Source organism: Canis lupus, chromosome 5 (assembly GCF_003254725.2).
Source record: "Canis lupus dingo isolate Sandy chromosome 5, ASM325472v2, whole genome shotgun sequence".
Taxonomy (NCBI): domain Eukaryota; kingdom Metazoa; phylum Chordata; class Mammalia; order Carnivora; family Canidae; genus Canis; species Canis lupus.
Genome location: NC_064247.1, coordinates 15,667,881 through 15,685,714, shown reverse-complemented (window position 1 = coordinate 15,685,714; position 17,834 = coordinate 15,667,881). Strand labels below are relative to the sequence as shown.

Sequence of the window (17,834 nt, the reverse complement as noted above, 5' to 3'; positions counted from 1 at the left end):
AAGTGCGGAAGCCATCTGCATGCGATTCTGAGAGCAGCCTGCTCTTTCCACGAAAAGCCACACTGTGGGTTTGAGTCTCTCCCCGAAGCTCAGCCCTGCAGATGGAGACTCAGGGCCCCCGGGGCCAGAGTCTCCAGCGCTTGGCCCTTTGTCCCATACTGGATCCTCGAGGAGGTGAGTGGGGACACCTGATCCCCTTTCCTCTCTGTCATCTCCAACGATGCTTTCCCCATTTCACTCTGAAGAAATAACCAGTTCTAGGGAACCGCTGATCCTATCATCTTCAGAGAACTTGACTAATACCCCACCATTTGGAACTGCTTAGACTTTTGCCCTGGAGGCGTCCCCGCCCTGGTGGCATGAGATGTGGGGTCAGTCACTTTCTCCAGGAAGTGGGTGTTGGAGATGGCCTCTGCCCCCAGGAAGAGGCCCTTGAGGGGGAGAAAGGTAAGAGGAGGCATCCACAACCCGCCAGTTGGGCTGGAAGAGACAAAAGCAGAGCAGCTGGAAGAAGGCGGTCCGAGGGCGTGGGCCCCGCTGCAGGCCTGGCTGGCGTCCCTTGGGAAGCACCAACGGGCGTTTGCACTGGTCTCTTCATTTCTGAGCACAGCAGGGCTTGTGGGGGAAACTGAGTCCTTCATACACCTGCTGCTCAGACACTCCCGGGCTTCTCGGAAATTGGATTCAGGTACCCCACTGAAGGCCCCATTGGTTCTTAAAAGGAGTAATCTCCCTCGAGGGCTTTTCCAGGCTGAGGAATGTGTGATTCTGGGTTTCTATGAGCTAATGGAACTTCCTCTTGGTTAAGGAGAGGGGAAGTGGACCAACATTGACCCAAGAGGAAATTTCTGTTGAACTGTGTTTTCCCAGCTTTCTGAATAGCTGTATCAAAGTCTTCCTTGTCATCCCTGAGAAAGATCTCGACCCGCCTCCGCCCTCCCACCTGCGAGGCACACGCAATCCCAGAGGACACACGGTGGCAGAGGGCGGTCACGGCCCCAGAGCGCACAGTGCCCTGCTGGGGGGAAGCTCTCCGGGCCCTGCGTGGGGACGGCGGTGGGGGGGGCCTCCAGGCCACACTCCCACAGGACAGCGCACTGGTGACCATGAGAGGCAGGTTCAGAAGCGAGGGCTTGACTTTCTGGAGCCCAGCTTAGAGGACACCAGGTAGTGGGAGGCGTGACTCATCCATTTCCTGTAGTGCTCGTGGGTTTCAAGGTTACTTTTGAAGCACATCCACAATTTGAAATTAAATGCATTTTTATTAATGATTCACAGCACCTTTCCTATCAGCTGGATCTTCAGTTCACCTACCTCCCGTAAACATTCGAGAGGCGGGGCTGGGGGGCAGGGGTGGGCCCAATAAACACTCCGAAAAGGAAGGCTTGGGTGGGGTGAAATTAGTGTTAAAAAGATAACCCTGACCAAGCGTAAGGCATGAGTCAGAAGGGACAGGGCAGGATATAGGGAGACCCATTTCATTTCTTCAAGAGACATTTTTAAGCGCCTGCTGTGTGCCGGACGCAGTGCTCAGCCCGGGGTCCAGAGCAAATAAAAGAGGTGCCGCTTCCTGGAGGGAGCCATCTGGCTATGAAGATAAGCATCAAGCTAACAGACTAGCAGATCTATCTCTACAATCAGTGATACGTGCCGTGAAAGGAACTAAGACGGGAAAGCAAGGCACGGAGACGAGAGGCAGAGCTGAAGCGGAGGCTTAGTTTGCTCGGGCTGCAAACATACTACCATAGACAAGAAACATCCCTCACAGTTCTGGAGACTGGAAGTCCAATATCAAGGTGCTGGCCAGTTTGGTTCTTGGTGAGGGCTCTCTTCCTGGCTTGGAGAAGGTCCCCTTCTCCTTTGTCCTCATGGGAGGAAAAGGGGAGGGAGCGGAGAGGGAGAAAAGAGGAGAAAGAATAGAGAGCAAGCTCTGGCTAGGCTGGTACCCTGGTCTCTTTGCCTTTTTTTTTGTTTGTTTGTTTTTTAAGATTTTTTTTTTATTTGAGGGACGCCTGGATGGCTCAGCAGTTAAACTCTGCTTTCGGCTCAGGGCGTGATCCTGGAGTTCAGGGATTGAGTCCCACATCGGGCTCCCTAAGGGGAGCCTGCTTCTTCCTCTGCCTGTGTCTGTCTGTCTGTCTGTCTCTCTCTCTCTCTCTCATGAATAAATAAAATCTTTTTATTTTATTTATTTGAGAGAGTGAGCAAGCAAGCATCACACATCCTTGAGCAGGGGGAAGGGGCAGATGGAGAGGGAGAGAGAATCCCAAGCAGACTCCTCACCAAGCAAGGAGCTGCAATGCAAGGCTCAATTCCAGGACCCCAAGATCATGACCTGAGCTGAAACCAAGAGCTGGCCGCCCAACCAACTGAGCCACTCAGGCACCCCTGTCTTCCTCTTCCTATAGGGACCCCACCCTCATGACCTCATCTAATGCATAATAGCCTCCCAAAGGCCCTACCCCATGATAAATGATCACATTAGGAGTTTGGGCTTCGACATATGAATTTGGAAGGGACACAAACATTCAGTCCACAACAGGCTTAAATGGAAATCCGATCCAATGACAATACTGAGCAGGACAGCGGGAATGGAGAGCAGGTGACATTCAAAAGGCATTCTGCAGAGAGCGCTGGCAAGACTCAATAGCAGGCTGAGTGATGAGGAAAGTGAAATATATACAAGGAAGGGAGACATGGCACCAGGGAGAGGGGAGGTGGCGAGTCCTGGCTCCCTGTGATAAGTCACCCCAGGAAAAAACCCTCTGGCAATTGGTGACACAGGCCTGGCAAGAGGGGAGGGCTCAGAGCTGGGGGTTCAGATGTGCTCATGCTGACCCACCAGATGGGGGCACACACCTGGGCATGGAGATGAGGACACTGATCTAGAGAAGGCCACATCCCCCACAACCCACCTGCAGGAAGAATACTCACCTGTTGACCTCCTGCCTCAAGGATAAGCAGGCTACCACCTCTGTGCTTGATTTCACACACACACACACACACACACACACACACACACAATCTTCCCTGTCTTCCCCTTCTAATGATGCCATCATTCACCTAGTTGTACAGGACAAAACCAGGAGTCATCCCTTCACATTCCACATCTAATCCATCAGGAAGGTCCAATCAATTCTACCTTCCAAATATGTGGTGAATGCCATCACTGGTCCCCACTCCCATACTATCATCCAGGTCAAATCCATTACTGGGTCTCACCTGGACCACTATTCAACCCCTTATTGTCCCTCTGCCTCCACGCCTGCTGCCTTAGTCTACTAAAGTGTGAATCATACAGCATTGCTTAGTCTAGTACAGCAGCCAGCGTGATCTTTATAAAATATAATTCAGGTCATGTGAATCCCTGGCTGAAAGCCCTCTCCTTTGCCTCTGGTCCAAATGAGAGACTAAACTCCAATGAGTGAGTATCTGCCGATTCCCCCCACAACACCTCCTGCACTCTCGCCCTTGCCCACCCCACTTCAAGCTCATTTCCACCTCAGATCATTTGTTCCAGTATCTTCTTAAATGCAGCCTCCTTGGGGAGGTCTTTGCTGACCACCCTATCCAAATATCCTCCCTGTCTCCATGACATCCCTCCCTAGCTCCAGCTTTTTTCCTTCAGCACACTTATTTTTTAAGTGATATGACCTATTTGTTTATTAGCTTATAGTCTCTCTTTCCCAGTAAAGTAGATCTATGAAGGCAGAGACTTACTCTCTTTTGCTCACTCCTGCAGGCCCACAGCCAAGAGCACATAGGTTTGTATGTGCTGAATGAATGAGAAAGTAAATAAATAAAGATAAACTTATAATGCAAGGCGTAGCCTAGATCTTCCCTGCCAAGAAGTAAGAACCTGATTCAAGGAGTTGTGGGTAGGTGGTTTATTTGGAAGATGATCACTGGGAGCAAGGGTGAGATACCAGGAGAAGAAAAAGCCCAAATAAGGATGCATTATCAAGCCAGTAATGCTGGGAGCAACTGGGTCTTGATCCCACTGGAATGTTCCCTGGAACATGTAGAGACCTCTTCCAATTGTCCCCTGAACATTGACAGGAGAGGCCCTGATCCATCCGCTTCTGGACTGGCTGAGGCTTCCCCCAGATGTGTTACTCTCTCAAACTGCTGGTGCACGCGGCTGCATGGGCTCCCCCGGAAGAGGAGGAGCCAGGGCAGACAGCAAGTGATGTACAGTGGGCACTGGAGTCCAGATTTGTGAGCACAAAGCTGGAGCCCCTTCAGAAATGTCTGGAATGAGGGGTGGAGCCGAGGATGTAAGGCGGAACATTGAAGCACCTGCTATTCATGCTGTGAGGGAGATGTCCACAGGGGTCATGGAGTGTGTGACCCACCTAGGGTGTTCAGTGCACATATTTTGGACTGAACTCACAAGAGTGAAGTGACATTTATTAAATTATGCTAAGATTGGGAGACTCTCCCAAAACTTGAGAGATTATAAAATCTGAGCCCACAATTCAAACTCAGGGCAAAGAGATGACACATGTAGTCCAGCAGGCACTGCGTGGCACAATGTATTTTGGAAGGAAATAGGACCCTCATGTGACAGGAGTGTCCAGGAGTCACTCAGGCTAATGGGCAAGTCCATAGACAGGCTTCCACGGCCAGGCTGCTTGTCCGGAGACGCCCCATGGGCAAAGACGCAGCCCCACGGAGTGGAAAGAGGGCTGGGCTGGCCTGGAACTCAAGAGAAGTGGGTTCTAGGCTCATCCAGCTCTCAATCATGTCATGTCAGCTCTGGGCCTCAGTCTTCCCGGCCAAATGCAGAGTGCTCTTCAATCCGACTTCTCTCTGCACTGCCCAGGCCATCCCGCTGCCACTGAAAATACCATGGAACGTACACTTATTCCACTGTGAGCTCTAGAGAACAGAAACTTCCCTGACCCATTTCTGTATCCTTCACGCCCAACCGCTGCCTAACCTAGAGGTGCTCAGTGAGCTTGATGAATAACGCAGGCACAGCAAATGGATTCTCTCACAAGGAAAAGCATATGGAAGGAGTGGAAGAAGTAGGATAGCCAAACATGACATGGCAATGCAGGCAATGGTAGCTTGAGGCTGGCTGGGTCCTTGGGAGACATTAGACTGAGCCCAAAAGAAAGCAGGCTGTACATAAATTGACTTGAATTTTATTTTCAGGCCTGTTGTCGTCTCAGCTTAGTCATATTATACCATAATTATTCCTTTCCCTGCAATTTTTGCCCTACAGCTCTTAGGTATTGTAGGGACTCGGGGCTACAGACCAAACAGGAAGCCTAGAGCAAGGGGATGTGGTCAGGAGGCCAGGCAAAGGACCGTGAAAATATTCAGCACGCAGTCATTCACTCCTTTAGCAAACATTCATTGAGCATCGGCCTAGGCAAGCCCTCTGGGAATACAGATCCTTCTCCTCCTTGGGTTAGCTCTGCAGCACGTCCACACACATGCACACGCACACACATGCACACAGGTGTCTCTGCTACCTCCTCCCCTGCCCCCTCCCCCAGCCCTGTGGAACTGAAGTCACCCACGTTCTGCAACAGCCTCACAGCTGGAAGGGACCTCAGTGTCCTCGAGTCAGATGGCAGCCTTACACAAACAAGGCACCGGGGCCCACCGGCTACTGGGGCAACACCGGAAACATGAGGCTTCTTCCATTTTCCACCCATCTCCTTCCCAATGGCTCCCTGCTTTTATATATGAAAAACCTTAACTTAAGGCTTTGGGGAGGGCAAGACAACCCCCACACCCCTACAGGTAAAAATCCAGGAGACAGGGACCCCAGCAAAGCCTTGGCCTCCAGCGCCGCCCCACCTGTTGTTTTGTTGGCCTGTTGCTACTCTGGGCACACAGAACATTTTCACTTCTGGTCCCCAAATGTGAGAATTCACCAGGCCACTGGCTTCCTGTTTTGTACCAGATCTGCTTGAATCTCACTGCTTCTAGACAGTTTTTGATCACTAAGCAGTTTTTTAAATTTTGTGATGATACACCTATGTGCTCCCACTCGGAGGTTCTCAGAGCCCTGGGGCACAGAGAGGGCACAGGAGACGCTGGCCCCTGCATGGCCACCCCAAGGGAGCACAGCCCCCTCCTCGCCTGCCCAGTCTCTTCCCGGGTTTGATCATTCCTTAAGGTAGCCCTTACACAGAAAACGTCACTGTCTGGGTCTGCTGTGTCTAGATCTGTATCTGGTGATGACCACAGGGTCGCACATGACTGAGCATGAGCAGAGAAAATCAAAAACCTTGGTTTTCAGAGCACTCAAGATTGGACCAACAATAAAGCAAAGCCCAAGGTTCCCTGACAAGACTGAGGAACTGTCAACATACATGCCTGAGACATTCCTGGCTACGGCCAGAGCCATAGAAGCTACTGGAGAGAATTCAGGGAGGGTAGAAGCTGAATTTTGCCTGCAGAAAGCACCCATCCGGAGAGGGAGCACAGTCGATCTCAAGAGAGACTGGATACCCCCACAGGGTCTAGCAGTTCCAGGCATATTCTAGAAGCTGCTTGAATGAATGAATGAATGAATACAAGGGGAAAGTCAGGAATTCAGTTATGGGAGCCAGAGAGTATTTGTAATTAAAAGTGAGAAGATGGGACACCTGGGTGGCTCAGTCAGTTAAGCCTCTGCCTCTGGTTCAGGTCATGATCCCAGGATCCTAGGATCGAGCCCCACACCTGGCTCCCTGCTCAGTGGGGAGTCTGCTTCTCCCTCTCCCTCTGCTGCTCCCCCTGCTTGTACGTTCTCTCTCTCTCTCTCTCTCTCTCTCTCTCTCTCAAATAAATAAATAAAATCTTTAAAAAAAAAGTGAGAAGACAACAAGATCTACCAATCTTAAGGAAGTCTCCTTGGGGAAGTGAAAATTGAATTGGCGTAAATAAGGGGCAAAATTTGATGATCCGGAAGTGAAGGGGTGTAAAAAAAAAATTAAGGGAAGACTGAGAAATGGGTCAGTAGAAGCTCAGGGCTGAGGACAGGGGCTACTCTCACCGCCCCAGGGGAACCAGAAGAGAGATCAGAGGCCAGCGGGAGGGGCCTGTGCCTTGGGGCCCACGGAGCCCAGGCAAGCTAGGAGCTTGGGCAGAGCCTTTAAGCGGCTGACCAACCATTATTAAAAAAAACACATTCTGGCCTGACCTTCAGCAAATCATTTCTCCGGGCCCTGATCCCCCTGTTCCCTCACCCTTGAGGATGAAGGGAGACTGCATACGGAGCCCCTGCCCTGAGCTCAAATACGTGCTTAGCAAACGTCAGTTCACTGGTAAAGAAGGATTTGGTTGGGAATGACCCAGTCTTAGGTGCTGCTCAGATTTATCCAAAGTCAAAGAAAGGCTGAGGAGTATTTCGGATCCTAAACTATTAGGACCTAAAGGAACCGCAGCGGTCACCTGTCACCTCCTAGGTCAGAAAGCACTATACTTTGTACTTGTATCTTTTGTTTAGTGAACACCTACTATGTGCTGGGCCCTATGCTAGACACCAAGAAAAGAGAGATTTTTAAAAAGAGGAGCCTGGATGGTTCAGGCGGTTAAGCATCTGTCTTTGGCTCAGGTCATGATCCCAGGGTCCTGGGATGGAGCCCTGCATTGGGCTCCCTGCTCAGTGGGGTGTCTGCTTCTTGCTCTCCCTCTGCCCCTCCCCTTCAATTGTGCACATGTGCGCATGCACTCTCTCTCTCTCTCCCAGGTAAAGAAATAAGACCCTTAAAAAAAAAAAACCCACATGAACAGATAAAATCCCTTTCTCCTTCAGGTAAAAGAGAGGAGCCTTGGAGAAGTGGTCTGATCCCTTAATGTCCAGATGCTAAAATACATGTCCATGGTGGTGAGTGACTGGCCCGTGGCCACACAGCATGGCAGGGTGGGTCAAGACCAGACCTTCTTCTCCAGTGTTCAATCCTCATCCCGCTAAGCCTGGGGTCAGGCTGCATCTGCGAGGCCTCCACCTCTACGCAGACTCCGGTGCAGCTCGTGGCTGTGCAGCCTTAGGCAAAGCATGCTACCTGCCTGAGCGTCAGTCTTGCCATATGCAATACGCAACCAGGAATGATGCCCCACGTCACACGGTTGCCACAAGGCTAAAGCCACAGTAACATGCACAAAAATAATTTGTTCTCTGGAGACTGTGTGTTGTGCAAGCAGTTCCTGCTCCTTCTCGGGTCACCAGGGTTTCTTTCTCTAGGACAAGGCAGCTTTCTGTAACCACATTGGGTGTTTCTTCTCCACTCAGCAGGCATTTATTGGGTACCTCCTACATGCTCCACTTTTAGTGGCTACTGAAGATCTCTGGGACGTAACCCTGACAGCCAAGGGCTCACCATGGTGAGGGAACAGGACAAATGGAGGAAACGTGGCCATTTGCCACCAGGATCAAGTGGGTGGCAGCCAGTCTGCAGTCCTGAGGGAAGCCACAGGGAAGATGACACTTGAGTCAACCATGGAGACTAGTTGTGCCGAGGAGGGGTTGGCAGGGAGGGCGAAGGCATCCCCAGAAGGCTTCCTGGCAAAGACACCAAAGAGGAACAGGGTGGCAGAGGGACTGGGGGGTGGCAGCATAGAAGTGCTGGCTCTCCTGCCTGCCTCCTGGCTCTTGGGGCCAGTGGAAAGAACAGTTAGGAGGAGAGGAAGGTTCTAGGGGAGGCGCCCCCCAGACCCACTGGACCTGGATCCAGACTTCTAGGTACTGGTTCCCTAATCATTTCTGAACAAGCTGGAAGCTGCCATTTTAGGGCTCTCAACCAAAACATGTTGCATCCTCGGGTGAGGCCTGGGGTGAAGGGCAGTGCTGCGTTACGTTAGCCAGCGGGACTGCGGAAGTCAGGAAAACAAGAAGGAGGCAGAGGGGACCGGGAACACGTCAGAGGACCCCAAAAGAGGAAGTAGCCCAGTCTCGGTTCCGCTCCCGAGGATGGGAAATACCCTCCGTTCTCCCAGCCCTCGGCAGCTGTCCCCATGCCCTTACCTGAAGCCACCAAACCTGGGGCAGGACCACATGGGCCCTGGGCCTCGTCCTTCCACGGTTCCCCAAAGTCACTGAGTCCTGAGTGTATTCAGGGACCTGGGGCAGCCCCCGATGGGGCATCATGACGCCTGTGGGTTAAGGAATGGGGCCCAGCGAAATCCGAAATCTGAGGAAGGATGTCAATCCCCCTCCTCCCTGCTCTCCCAATAAAGACTTCAGGAAAAGGAGGGACCAGAAGCCAGGAGGGGCTCAGCCCCACCTCCATCAACTCATGGATAGAAATTCTGGAGCCCAGATGAAGACCTCCAAATTCAGAAATCCGGTTTATTAAGTCATTGCTGGGCTAGGCTAGGAGAGTGGCCCCCCAGTCCTGGTAGGAAGTGAGGGGTAGGGACTGGTAAGGCTCCTCTCCCCTCCCCTCCCTTACCCTCCCCTCCCTTCTCCTCTCCCCCCCGTCCCCTCTTTCCCTCTCCTCTTTCCCCTCCTCCCCCCTCCCCTCCCCTCCTCTCCTCCCCCCCCTTCTTTCCCCTCCTCTCTCCTCCCCTCCTCCCTCCTCCACAATTGGCTAGGGACACCTAGGTGGCTCAGCAGTTGAGCACCTGCCTTTGGCTCAGGGAGTGATCCTGGAGTCCCGGGATCAAGTCCCACATCGGGCTCCCTGCATGGAGCCTGCTTCTCCCTCTGCCTGTGTCTCTGCCCCTCTCTCTCTCTCTCTCTCTCTCTCTCTCTCTCTCTCTCTCTGTCTTTCATGAATAAATAAATAAAATCTTAAAAAAAAATAGAATCCAAAGCAAGAAAGAAACCAGGCCCCCAGGAAGTGAGGATAGAAAGACAAATAATGTGACTTCTCTCCTCCTTGTTTCTCACGGTCCTGGGCTCCCCAGGACATGTCTTGTTGGCCTGGGTGTAGTTCTGCCTGCAGTTTCAGCAGCGGCTGGGCTCCTGTCTGGCCTTGCTCCGTCCACAGCTGCCCCCGGGAGCACAGCCTCTCTGGATAGAAGGACTCTGCATTAAGGGCCTCCTGAGACAACATCCAGGTGTGGACGCCACCTCGGGTCCAGTAGGGCAGACCAGAGGAAAAAGTGGTGATTCACAAGGCAAACAGTGTTGCTGTCCACCAATCTACACTTGGTTTGTGATTTCCCTTGTGCATTAGCTGGGTTGGTGGTGGTTGTTTTTTTTGTTGTTGTTTTTGTTTTTTAAGATTTTATTTATTCATTCATGAGAAATACACAGAGAGAGAGAGAGAGAGGCAGAGACACAGGTAGAGGGAGAAGCAGGCTCCATGCAGGGAGCCCGACATGGGACTGGATCCAGGGTCTCCAGGATCACACCCTGGGCTGAAGGCAGACGCTCAACCGCTGAGCCACCAGGGCTGCCCTTGGTTGGGGTTTTTTGTTGTTGTTTTTAGCCTGGCCTGGGTTCCTCCCCGACTCCCACTGTTTCTGGTCCACCCTTCCCGTCACAGGGTAAGCCTGGCACAGGAAACACACGACACAGGGAGACCGAGATCTCCGCCCCCAACCCATGCCCACCCATTGCGGGAGCCTAGAAAATAAGATCATGCTTCTAGACTGTTTTAAGAACTGCTCTCCAAATGGTTTGGGCAGCCCTGAGCCTCAGCAGCAGAGCCAGGTGGTAGACAGGAGTGTGGGAAGGTTGAAAGTACCAGAATGAAGCACGGAGTGCAGCAGGGCAGAGCAAACCCTAAGAGCAGCCTTCAGCTCTTGGGGAAAGTAGGAAGGTTAAAAACAGCATCTGGAATCACCCCCACTCCCACATGACTTTGCTATTGAAGATATGACTGGTTTTCCAGCCTCTGGAGTCCGTCCTTTGAGGGGAAGTGTCTAGGGGACGCCTCGTGGAGAGCTCCCCTCTGGGTCTGCAGGCCTTGCCCACACCGGGCTGAGCCAGGATGGCTTGGCTCTCCAGGACACCTGGAACCACCACCACCCCCAGACTCAGGGGCCCCCTGGGAACCAGTCTCTACTCCTGAGCAATGGCTACTTTCTTTGTTTGGAGGAGAAAGCCATTGCCACTCTACCGGACTCTGTCCAGAGTCCAGACCCTTCCTGGGGGTCCTCCTGCTGCAGGCCTGCAGTGCACCCAGAGTGACTCCTCACTGTCCACAACAAGGGACCAGGCCAGGCCTTGAAGGCCCTGGGGGATGAAGGCAGCCCGGGAGCCTGGGAGGGGCAGGTGCCTGTACCAGGAGCTACCTCCTGCAGAAAAAGCAAAGGGAGGGCAACAAAGAGATGAGGCCTGGAAAGGATTCCTCTAAACCACTGCCTCTGGTGAGGCTTCTTCCAAGCCAGAGGATCAGCTCAAAGAGAAACTGGGGGTACATGAGGGATGGCTGGAGGGAGAAAATGGATGGAGGGGAGATGAGCTTGAAGGCAAGTGGAGGGAAGGTGTGAGCCAAGGGTCAGGTGGCCATGAAGCAGGGATCACTCCTGGGCTTTCAGTTCAGAAGTGACACCCTGGAGTGATCCTTCTTGGGCAGAGTAGCCATCTAGAACCTTAAACTCAGAGCAAAGGTTGAGACAGAAAGCTCAACTCTAGAAGCTGCCATCTGATTAGAAATAGAACATCCCCAGGAAAGAAAGGCAGGATGTGGATTGGGTACACAGGCGAAAAGGAACAGTCTGCTACCAGCAGGTGGTGGGGACAGCATGACCCTGAGCCTTGATACCTGAGATCACCTCCCACAGATCCACCCCCCAGAAGTGGTGGAGGATGAACTGAATGATCTCTTGGGTTCCAAACAGTCCTCAATGCTAGACTTGGGTGTCTGCACTATCTGAGGACCTTATTAGAACATTAGATTTACTCAGGAGCTCACCAACCTTCCACTCACCTCTCTGGGGCTCCAGACGCTGACACTCCCCTATCAGACTAGCCTGTCAGAGAACTTCATGTAGCCACCATCTGAACTGCCGATGTGGCCACTGATGGTGAAGGGTGGTCCCACCTCCAGCTCCTTCAGATTCCTGAAAAAGATGATCCAATCAGGTTTTGGGGGCTGAGAACCTGACCTCTCCTTAGGAGCCCAACTCCCTAGACCAGAGCATGGGAAGAACTTCCTGGCTGTGACTCCTTGACTGACTCATCTTCCAAGAACAGGAACTGGCCCATGTCTCAGGGCCAGACCAAGAGCAGGCCTGCCCTGTGGCAGAGATTTGACAAGATGGCTTACCGCAGGGGGACTTTTTGACCCCCCTACTCCCTAAATCCCTGGTGGTCTCCATTTGCTCCTCTCTTTTGACACCACATTGTGTCTGAGACTATATTATTTGTAGTCAGGCCTGTGTCCACCACAGGCAGTGAAATGTCTAAAGATAGAGACTATGTTCATTGTACCCCCTAGAAACTAATATCACTACATCTGCAACAATGGATCCTTCCTGAATACATAATGGGTAGATGATGAAGGAATGAATGAGTGGATGAATGAATGGATTTACCCCCCTACCTGGGGGTAAGTGTTAGGAGGTTCACCATCAGTAGGGTCTTACATAATCCTGTCCATATTCAAGTTTTTATTCATGGTTCTTTCTACATAGACCCTGGCTCCTTCCTTTTCTCTTGTTTGGTCAAGGGGATGGGGAGGAACCAGAGCCAAGGAAGAGAAAGAGTGTGTCTTGGTTCCAAACCTAACCCCACTCAGATCTGTCCTGAATCCACTCACCGGATCTGGTACAAGTTGAAGACAAAATTAGGCCCTAGAAAGACAATCAGAAAAGAGAGGGTTAGTACCTCCAGGGAGACCTGCCCCTCACCCTTCTGGGAACATCTGGTGCTCTCTTACCCCATCTGGGAGGAGTTGGGTGGCTGGGCTGGACCTCAGGATGCTGTGGGAGGGTCCCATGTCCCTTCACTGTCTGCCACCTGCTGGTACCCGGGTGTACCCCATCTTCCCAGACAGAACCACCACTTTCGGGAGGCAGATCCTATGCCTAGGCATCCTCCCATTAAGGGTACCGATTACCCTGGGAAAGGGGCAGTCCTAGCTTAGAGCCCAAAAGAAGCAGACCTGGGCTTGAACCCAGATTGTGCCACTCTCTAACCCTGCAACTTCAGCCTTCCAGCTTCATCCATAAAAAACAGAGACTAAGAATTCCAACCTTAAGTGGAATTTTAAAGAAAATAGTATTAGGCTGAAGTACATTGGCACACAGTAGGTGCTCAACAAACATTCATGGAAGCTGTGGAGGAGGTTAACTGCAGGTCTGAGAAATGCTCTCTACCTCCGGGGACCCCAGCATGTGCCGTCATCTCTCCGAGGGCCTACGGGAAGCGCAGATATGGCTCAGAGCTGGGAGCACCCCAGCAAATTCTGGAAGATTCCCAGGGAAGCTGAAGCTAGCTTGAGAGAGGACCCCAAGATCACAGTCAGGGGAAGAGATGCCCAAGGAGCCAGAGTGGGGGACACCTGCCTAGCCCGCCACCCCTGGCTTCGAGGCCCACACACACCTTGGGGATGGACTCCTGTGGGCTCTGAGGGAAGAAAAAGAAGCTTCAGGCCAGGAGGAGGAGCCCCCACTCCCTTGGTGAAGGCCCAGTACCCCAGCCCCACCCACTCAAGTGCTCCGTCACCCTCACTCAAGTCTTCAACAATGTCAGCCGCCACAGGAAATATTTTTACATGATGCCATGCTGCAGAGTTTGCAGCCCCACCCAGCCTTGCCAACTGCTACAGGAGGGGGCAGGTGCACACTCACCCTCCCAGCAGTACCCGCGTTGGTACCACTTGGCCAGGCTGTAGCCCAGGACGGACACGAGCAGCAGCGACAGCCCCACGCCGAGGATCAGGCCCAGGGTGCTGATGGAGTCCTCACCTGCAGAGACACACGGCCCCCTCAGTGGGTCGGTCACCCATGGTCCTCCCCCTGGTTCCGAGTCTCCCCCCATCCACTGCCATCAGAATGATGGCTCCCCTAGGAATCGCCATCTGAGTAGCTGCTTGAGCTAAGTCACACCAGGATAGCAAAACCCTGCATTTTTAAAGTCAGCTTGTTTCTCCAAAGTAACAGTTTTGGTTTTTTGTTTTTTTTTACTTTCCTCATTTTTTTAATTGGAGTTCAATTTGTCAACATATAGCATAACACCCAGTGCTCATCCTGTCACGTGCCCCCCTCAGTGCCTGTCACCCAGTCACCCCCACCCCCAGCCCACCTCCCTTTCTACCACCCCTTGTTCGTTTCCCAGAGTTAAGAGTCTCTCATGTTCTGTCTCCCTCACTGATATTTCCCACTCATTTTCTCTCCTTTCCACTTTATTCCCTTTCACTATTTTTTATATTCCCCAAATGAATGAGACTATGTTTGTCCTTCTCCGACTGACTTGCTTCACTCAGCATAATACCCTCCAGTTCCAGGCACGTCAAAGCAAATGGTGGGTATTTGTCGTTTCTAATGGCTGAGTAATATTCCATTGTATACACAGACCACAGCTTCTTTATCCAGTCATCTGTCGATGGACATCGAGGCTCCTTCCAGTTTGGCTATTGTGGACTTTGCTGCTATAACACTGGGGTGCAGGTGTCCTGCCGTTTCATTGCATCTGTATCTTTGGGGTAAATCTCCAGTAGTGCAATTGCTACAGGCCTTCTGCTTATTGGAAAAGGCACTGCTGTTTTTGGGAGGGAGCCCAGAAGGTCTGTCCTCAGCCTCACCTGTGGCTCCCAGAGCGGAGACCAGAAGATCCTCAGTACCCTCCCCACAAAGCCCGTGGATGGCACGGCAGGGTGTTTACTTTTAAACTCCGTTTGTTGCTTATACTTATCGCTTCTTCCTTTTTTGTGGTATGAGCTCTTAGCTAAATTTATATTTTATTTGTAAAGCCAAACTGAGGGAGAAAGGGAAGAAGGAGGGACGGGGTGGGCCAGAGATAGGAAGGAAAGGAGGGAAGTGGGAGAGAGGGGAGAGGGGAGGGGGAAAGGAGGTAGGAGAGATGGGGGAGGGAAGGAGGGAGAGGAGGGGTTGGAGATTGGACTCCTCCAAGGAGATGAGATGGGCCTCAAGCAGAAGCAGAGAGGGAAGCCAGCTTTGCAGAACGAGGCTACCAATGGGAGCAGCGTGGAGAGACCCACCTGGCAGGCCAGGGAAGGAAGAGGAGGACCAGCCCGGCTCCTGCTGAATGAGCACCAGGAGTGTGAAAGAATCACCTGATCCTGGTCTTGGTGGCCTGGGGTCCTGAAGCTCCGGGGCTGTCTCAGGGGGCCAGGAGGCACAGTGGTTAAGCACAGCCTTTGGCACAGCAGGCTTGCTTCCAAAGCCCAGGCCCATCATTTGCAAAATGTGGGACCTGAGCAAATCCCTTCCCCTTGCTGGACTTCAGTTTGCTTTTATGGAAAATGAGCATGATAATAAAATACACTTAGAGTTGCCGGGATGACTGATGGAGGTGCGGCATAGACAGAACCCAGCAGACCGGGCATACACTAAGTTCACGAACATTAATTACAACATTGTTGTTGTCATTTTTATCATCACATGGCCTGGCTGCATTTTAAAAATATTTCACAATCTCCCCTGCCCAAGCCTTTCCTTCCCCCATGCCCCTTGGCCTTTCTTCCCATGGAAGCCTCCCAGCAAAGAAAAGGGGAAGGCTTTATCTTAGACCTCAAAAACCCAGGCCATCAGAAAAATTGAAAGGATTCACAACTTAGACAAAGAGATGAGCCAAAGCAAGATTGCCCTCCTCATTGTGCTAGAGGAGAAACCTCCAGCCTTGGGGACGGGAAGGGAAAAGGCGAAATTAAGACAAGTCGGGGAGGGTGGTGGTGGAAAGCACTGGAAAACACTGAAAAGATATCAGTGGTTCCCAGAGAGAAAGTCCTTGTTCCATGATCCAAAATTGAGCCCTGGGGAGACAACAGAACCTGAAGGTAGAGTTGTGGGATCTGAGGATGAGCCCCAGGAAGACAAGAGCCACCCTGGCAGATGGACCCTTGGACAGCCTGGGAGAGTTGCTGTGCCCTCTCACGACACGGGAGCAGCCAAATGATTTCCATGTCCCCGGGAGAAGCAGGGAAGTCACCGAGAAAACTTCTAGACCAGAAGGTGCCATGCAGCTGGGATCTCAGGGACACCTCTGCAGCCCCCTGCAAGCTCATGCTTCAGAGTCCAGTCCACGTGACAGCCACTGCCATGGGTGCCCATGTGAGCACATGGCATCGGGGGACTATGCCTTCCCCCGCTCCTTACATCCCCAAGAAATGGGGGTAATCCACTAATTACCCAGAGCCACTAATGGCATCTTCTCTGGGCCAGGCACTTGTTCTAGACACTTGTATCCCAGCAATAAATAAAACCTACATGTCCTGTTCTCATGGAAATTATATTCCAGTGGAGGGAGACAGACAATAAAGTAAAGAAAGAAATTATACAGTATCCTGGAAGGTGATGCATGGTGAGGGGAAAGAAAGAAAGCAGAGGAAGAGATGGAAAGCTCTGTGGGGATGAGGGTACAGTTTTAAATAAAGGAGTCGGGAATGGGCTCATGAAGAAGGTGACAGTTGAGGAGAAAGCCCTGCAGGAGCTGAAGGAAAGAACACGCCACGCAGGCAGCTCCAGCAAAAACGTGCGGGGCAGAGGGGGCAGCGGGTCCAACGGAGGCAGGAGCGTGTGGGGCAGGTTCCAGGAGTGTCAAGGAGGAGCCCCGAGTGTTGGGCAGGGGATGAGCAGCAGGAGGTGGGTAACAGGAGCCGGACACTATAGTGTCTCAGAGGCAATAAGGGGAGTTTGGGTTTTCCTGTGAGCAAGGTGGGGAGTCACAAGAGGATTTTGAGCAGAGAAGTGATGTGATGCCTTGTATTAAAAGGGCACCCCACTGGCTACCGTGTTAAGAAGAGACGTGGCGGGGGGGTGATGATGATGAAGGGCAGCCAGTCAGAAGGCTATGGTGAAGCTCCAAGCAAGAGATGGTCACTGTGGAGAGCAGTGCAAGCAACTGAGAGGCCAAAGTCCAGGAGACCATCTGTGTGGGCCACAGAGCGTGTGACAAGAACCCAAGAGCTTGAGCCTTCACAAACAAGGGGGAGGGTCCCAGGAGTGGTGGATGACTCAGCAAGGCATGGTAGGAGTGTTTGTGGAAGCTGAGGTCTTAAAGGGTTTCATCAAAGAAAAGAACCACAAGGAAAGCACCAGCAGGGAAATCACACGCCTTCCGGAGACCCAGCTGGTGAGGGAAGGAGATGCACAGGCTCCATTGGCTACCATTTTGTCCCCGCCCCTGATGGTGCCTTCTGGCTGAGACAGCTCCCAGACACATGAATTACTCTATTTCACCTCTTTATCTTCATAGGACACTTTAATATTCTTTTTTTTAAAGATTTTATTTACTTTTTTAAAGATTTTATTTATTCACTTGAGAAAGAAGAGCGTGTAGGAGCAGAGGGAGAGGAAGGGGGGAGAGGGAGAGGGAGAGGGAGAGGAAGAAGCAGACTCTCCTCTGAGCAGGGAGCCTGACGGGGGGCTCAATCCAGGACCCAAAGATGATGACTGTAGCTGAAAGCAGATGCTTGACCGCCTCAGCCACCCAGGTGCCCCAAGATTTTATTTATTTGAGAGGGACAGAGCAGGGGAAGTAGCAGAGGGAGAGGGAGAGAATCTCAAGCAGACTCAACACTGAGCATGGAGCCCAACACAGGGCTCAATCCCATGACCCCAAGATCACAACCTGAGCCAAAACCAAGAGTTGATGCTCAACCACTCAACTGACTGAGCCACCCAGTGCCCCATCTTTAACTAATATTCTTTACTTATTCTTCCTTTTGCATACCATTCCATTTTCCTTATAAAATATTTTATGCACACAGAAAGTACACAGAATAACATGATAAACATCCATGTGCCTACCACTA

At 51.9% G+C, this 17,834-nt stretch overlaps 1 protein-coding gene across 1 annotated transcript; it reads right to left on the bottom strand.

Annotated features, from left to right (window-relative positions):
• Positions 1 to 241: 241 nt before the first annotated feature.
• On the bottom strand, positions 242 to 15,255 carry SMIM35 (small integral membrane protein 35). Its single transcript, XM_035715843.2, has 5 exons — positions 15,060 to 15,255; positions 13,690 to 13,806; positions 12,657 to 12,690; positions 11,826 to 11,958; positions 242 to 8,506 (listed from the first exon to the last, which is right to left on the bottom strand). Exons 1-4 carry the CDS (start codon positions 15,253 to 15,255, stop codon positions 11,859 to 11,861), a joined length of 447 nt encoding a protein of 148 aa, XP_035571736.1. The 3' UTR covers positions 242 to 8,506; positions 11,826 to 11,858.
• Positions 15,256 to 17,834: the final 2,579 nt, after the last annotated feature.

Coding starts and splice junctions, on each gene's coding strand:
- SMIM35 (XM_035715843.2), bottom strand. CDS start 15,255: ATGGGCCTGGGCTTTGGAAGCAAGCCTGCTGTGCCAAAGGCTGTGCTT. Junction 12,691..13,689: donor ACGCGGGTACTGCTGGGAGG/GTGAGTGTGCAC, acceptor TTGTCTTTCTAG/GGCCTAATTTTGTCTTCAAC. Junction 11,959..12,656: donor TTCAACTTGTACCAGATCCG/GTGAGTGGATTC, acceptor CATCTTTTTCAG/GAATCTGAAGGAGCTGGAGG.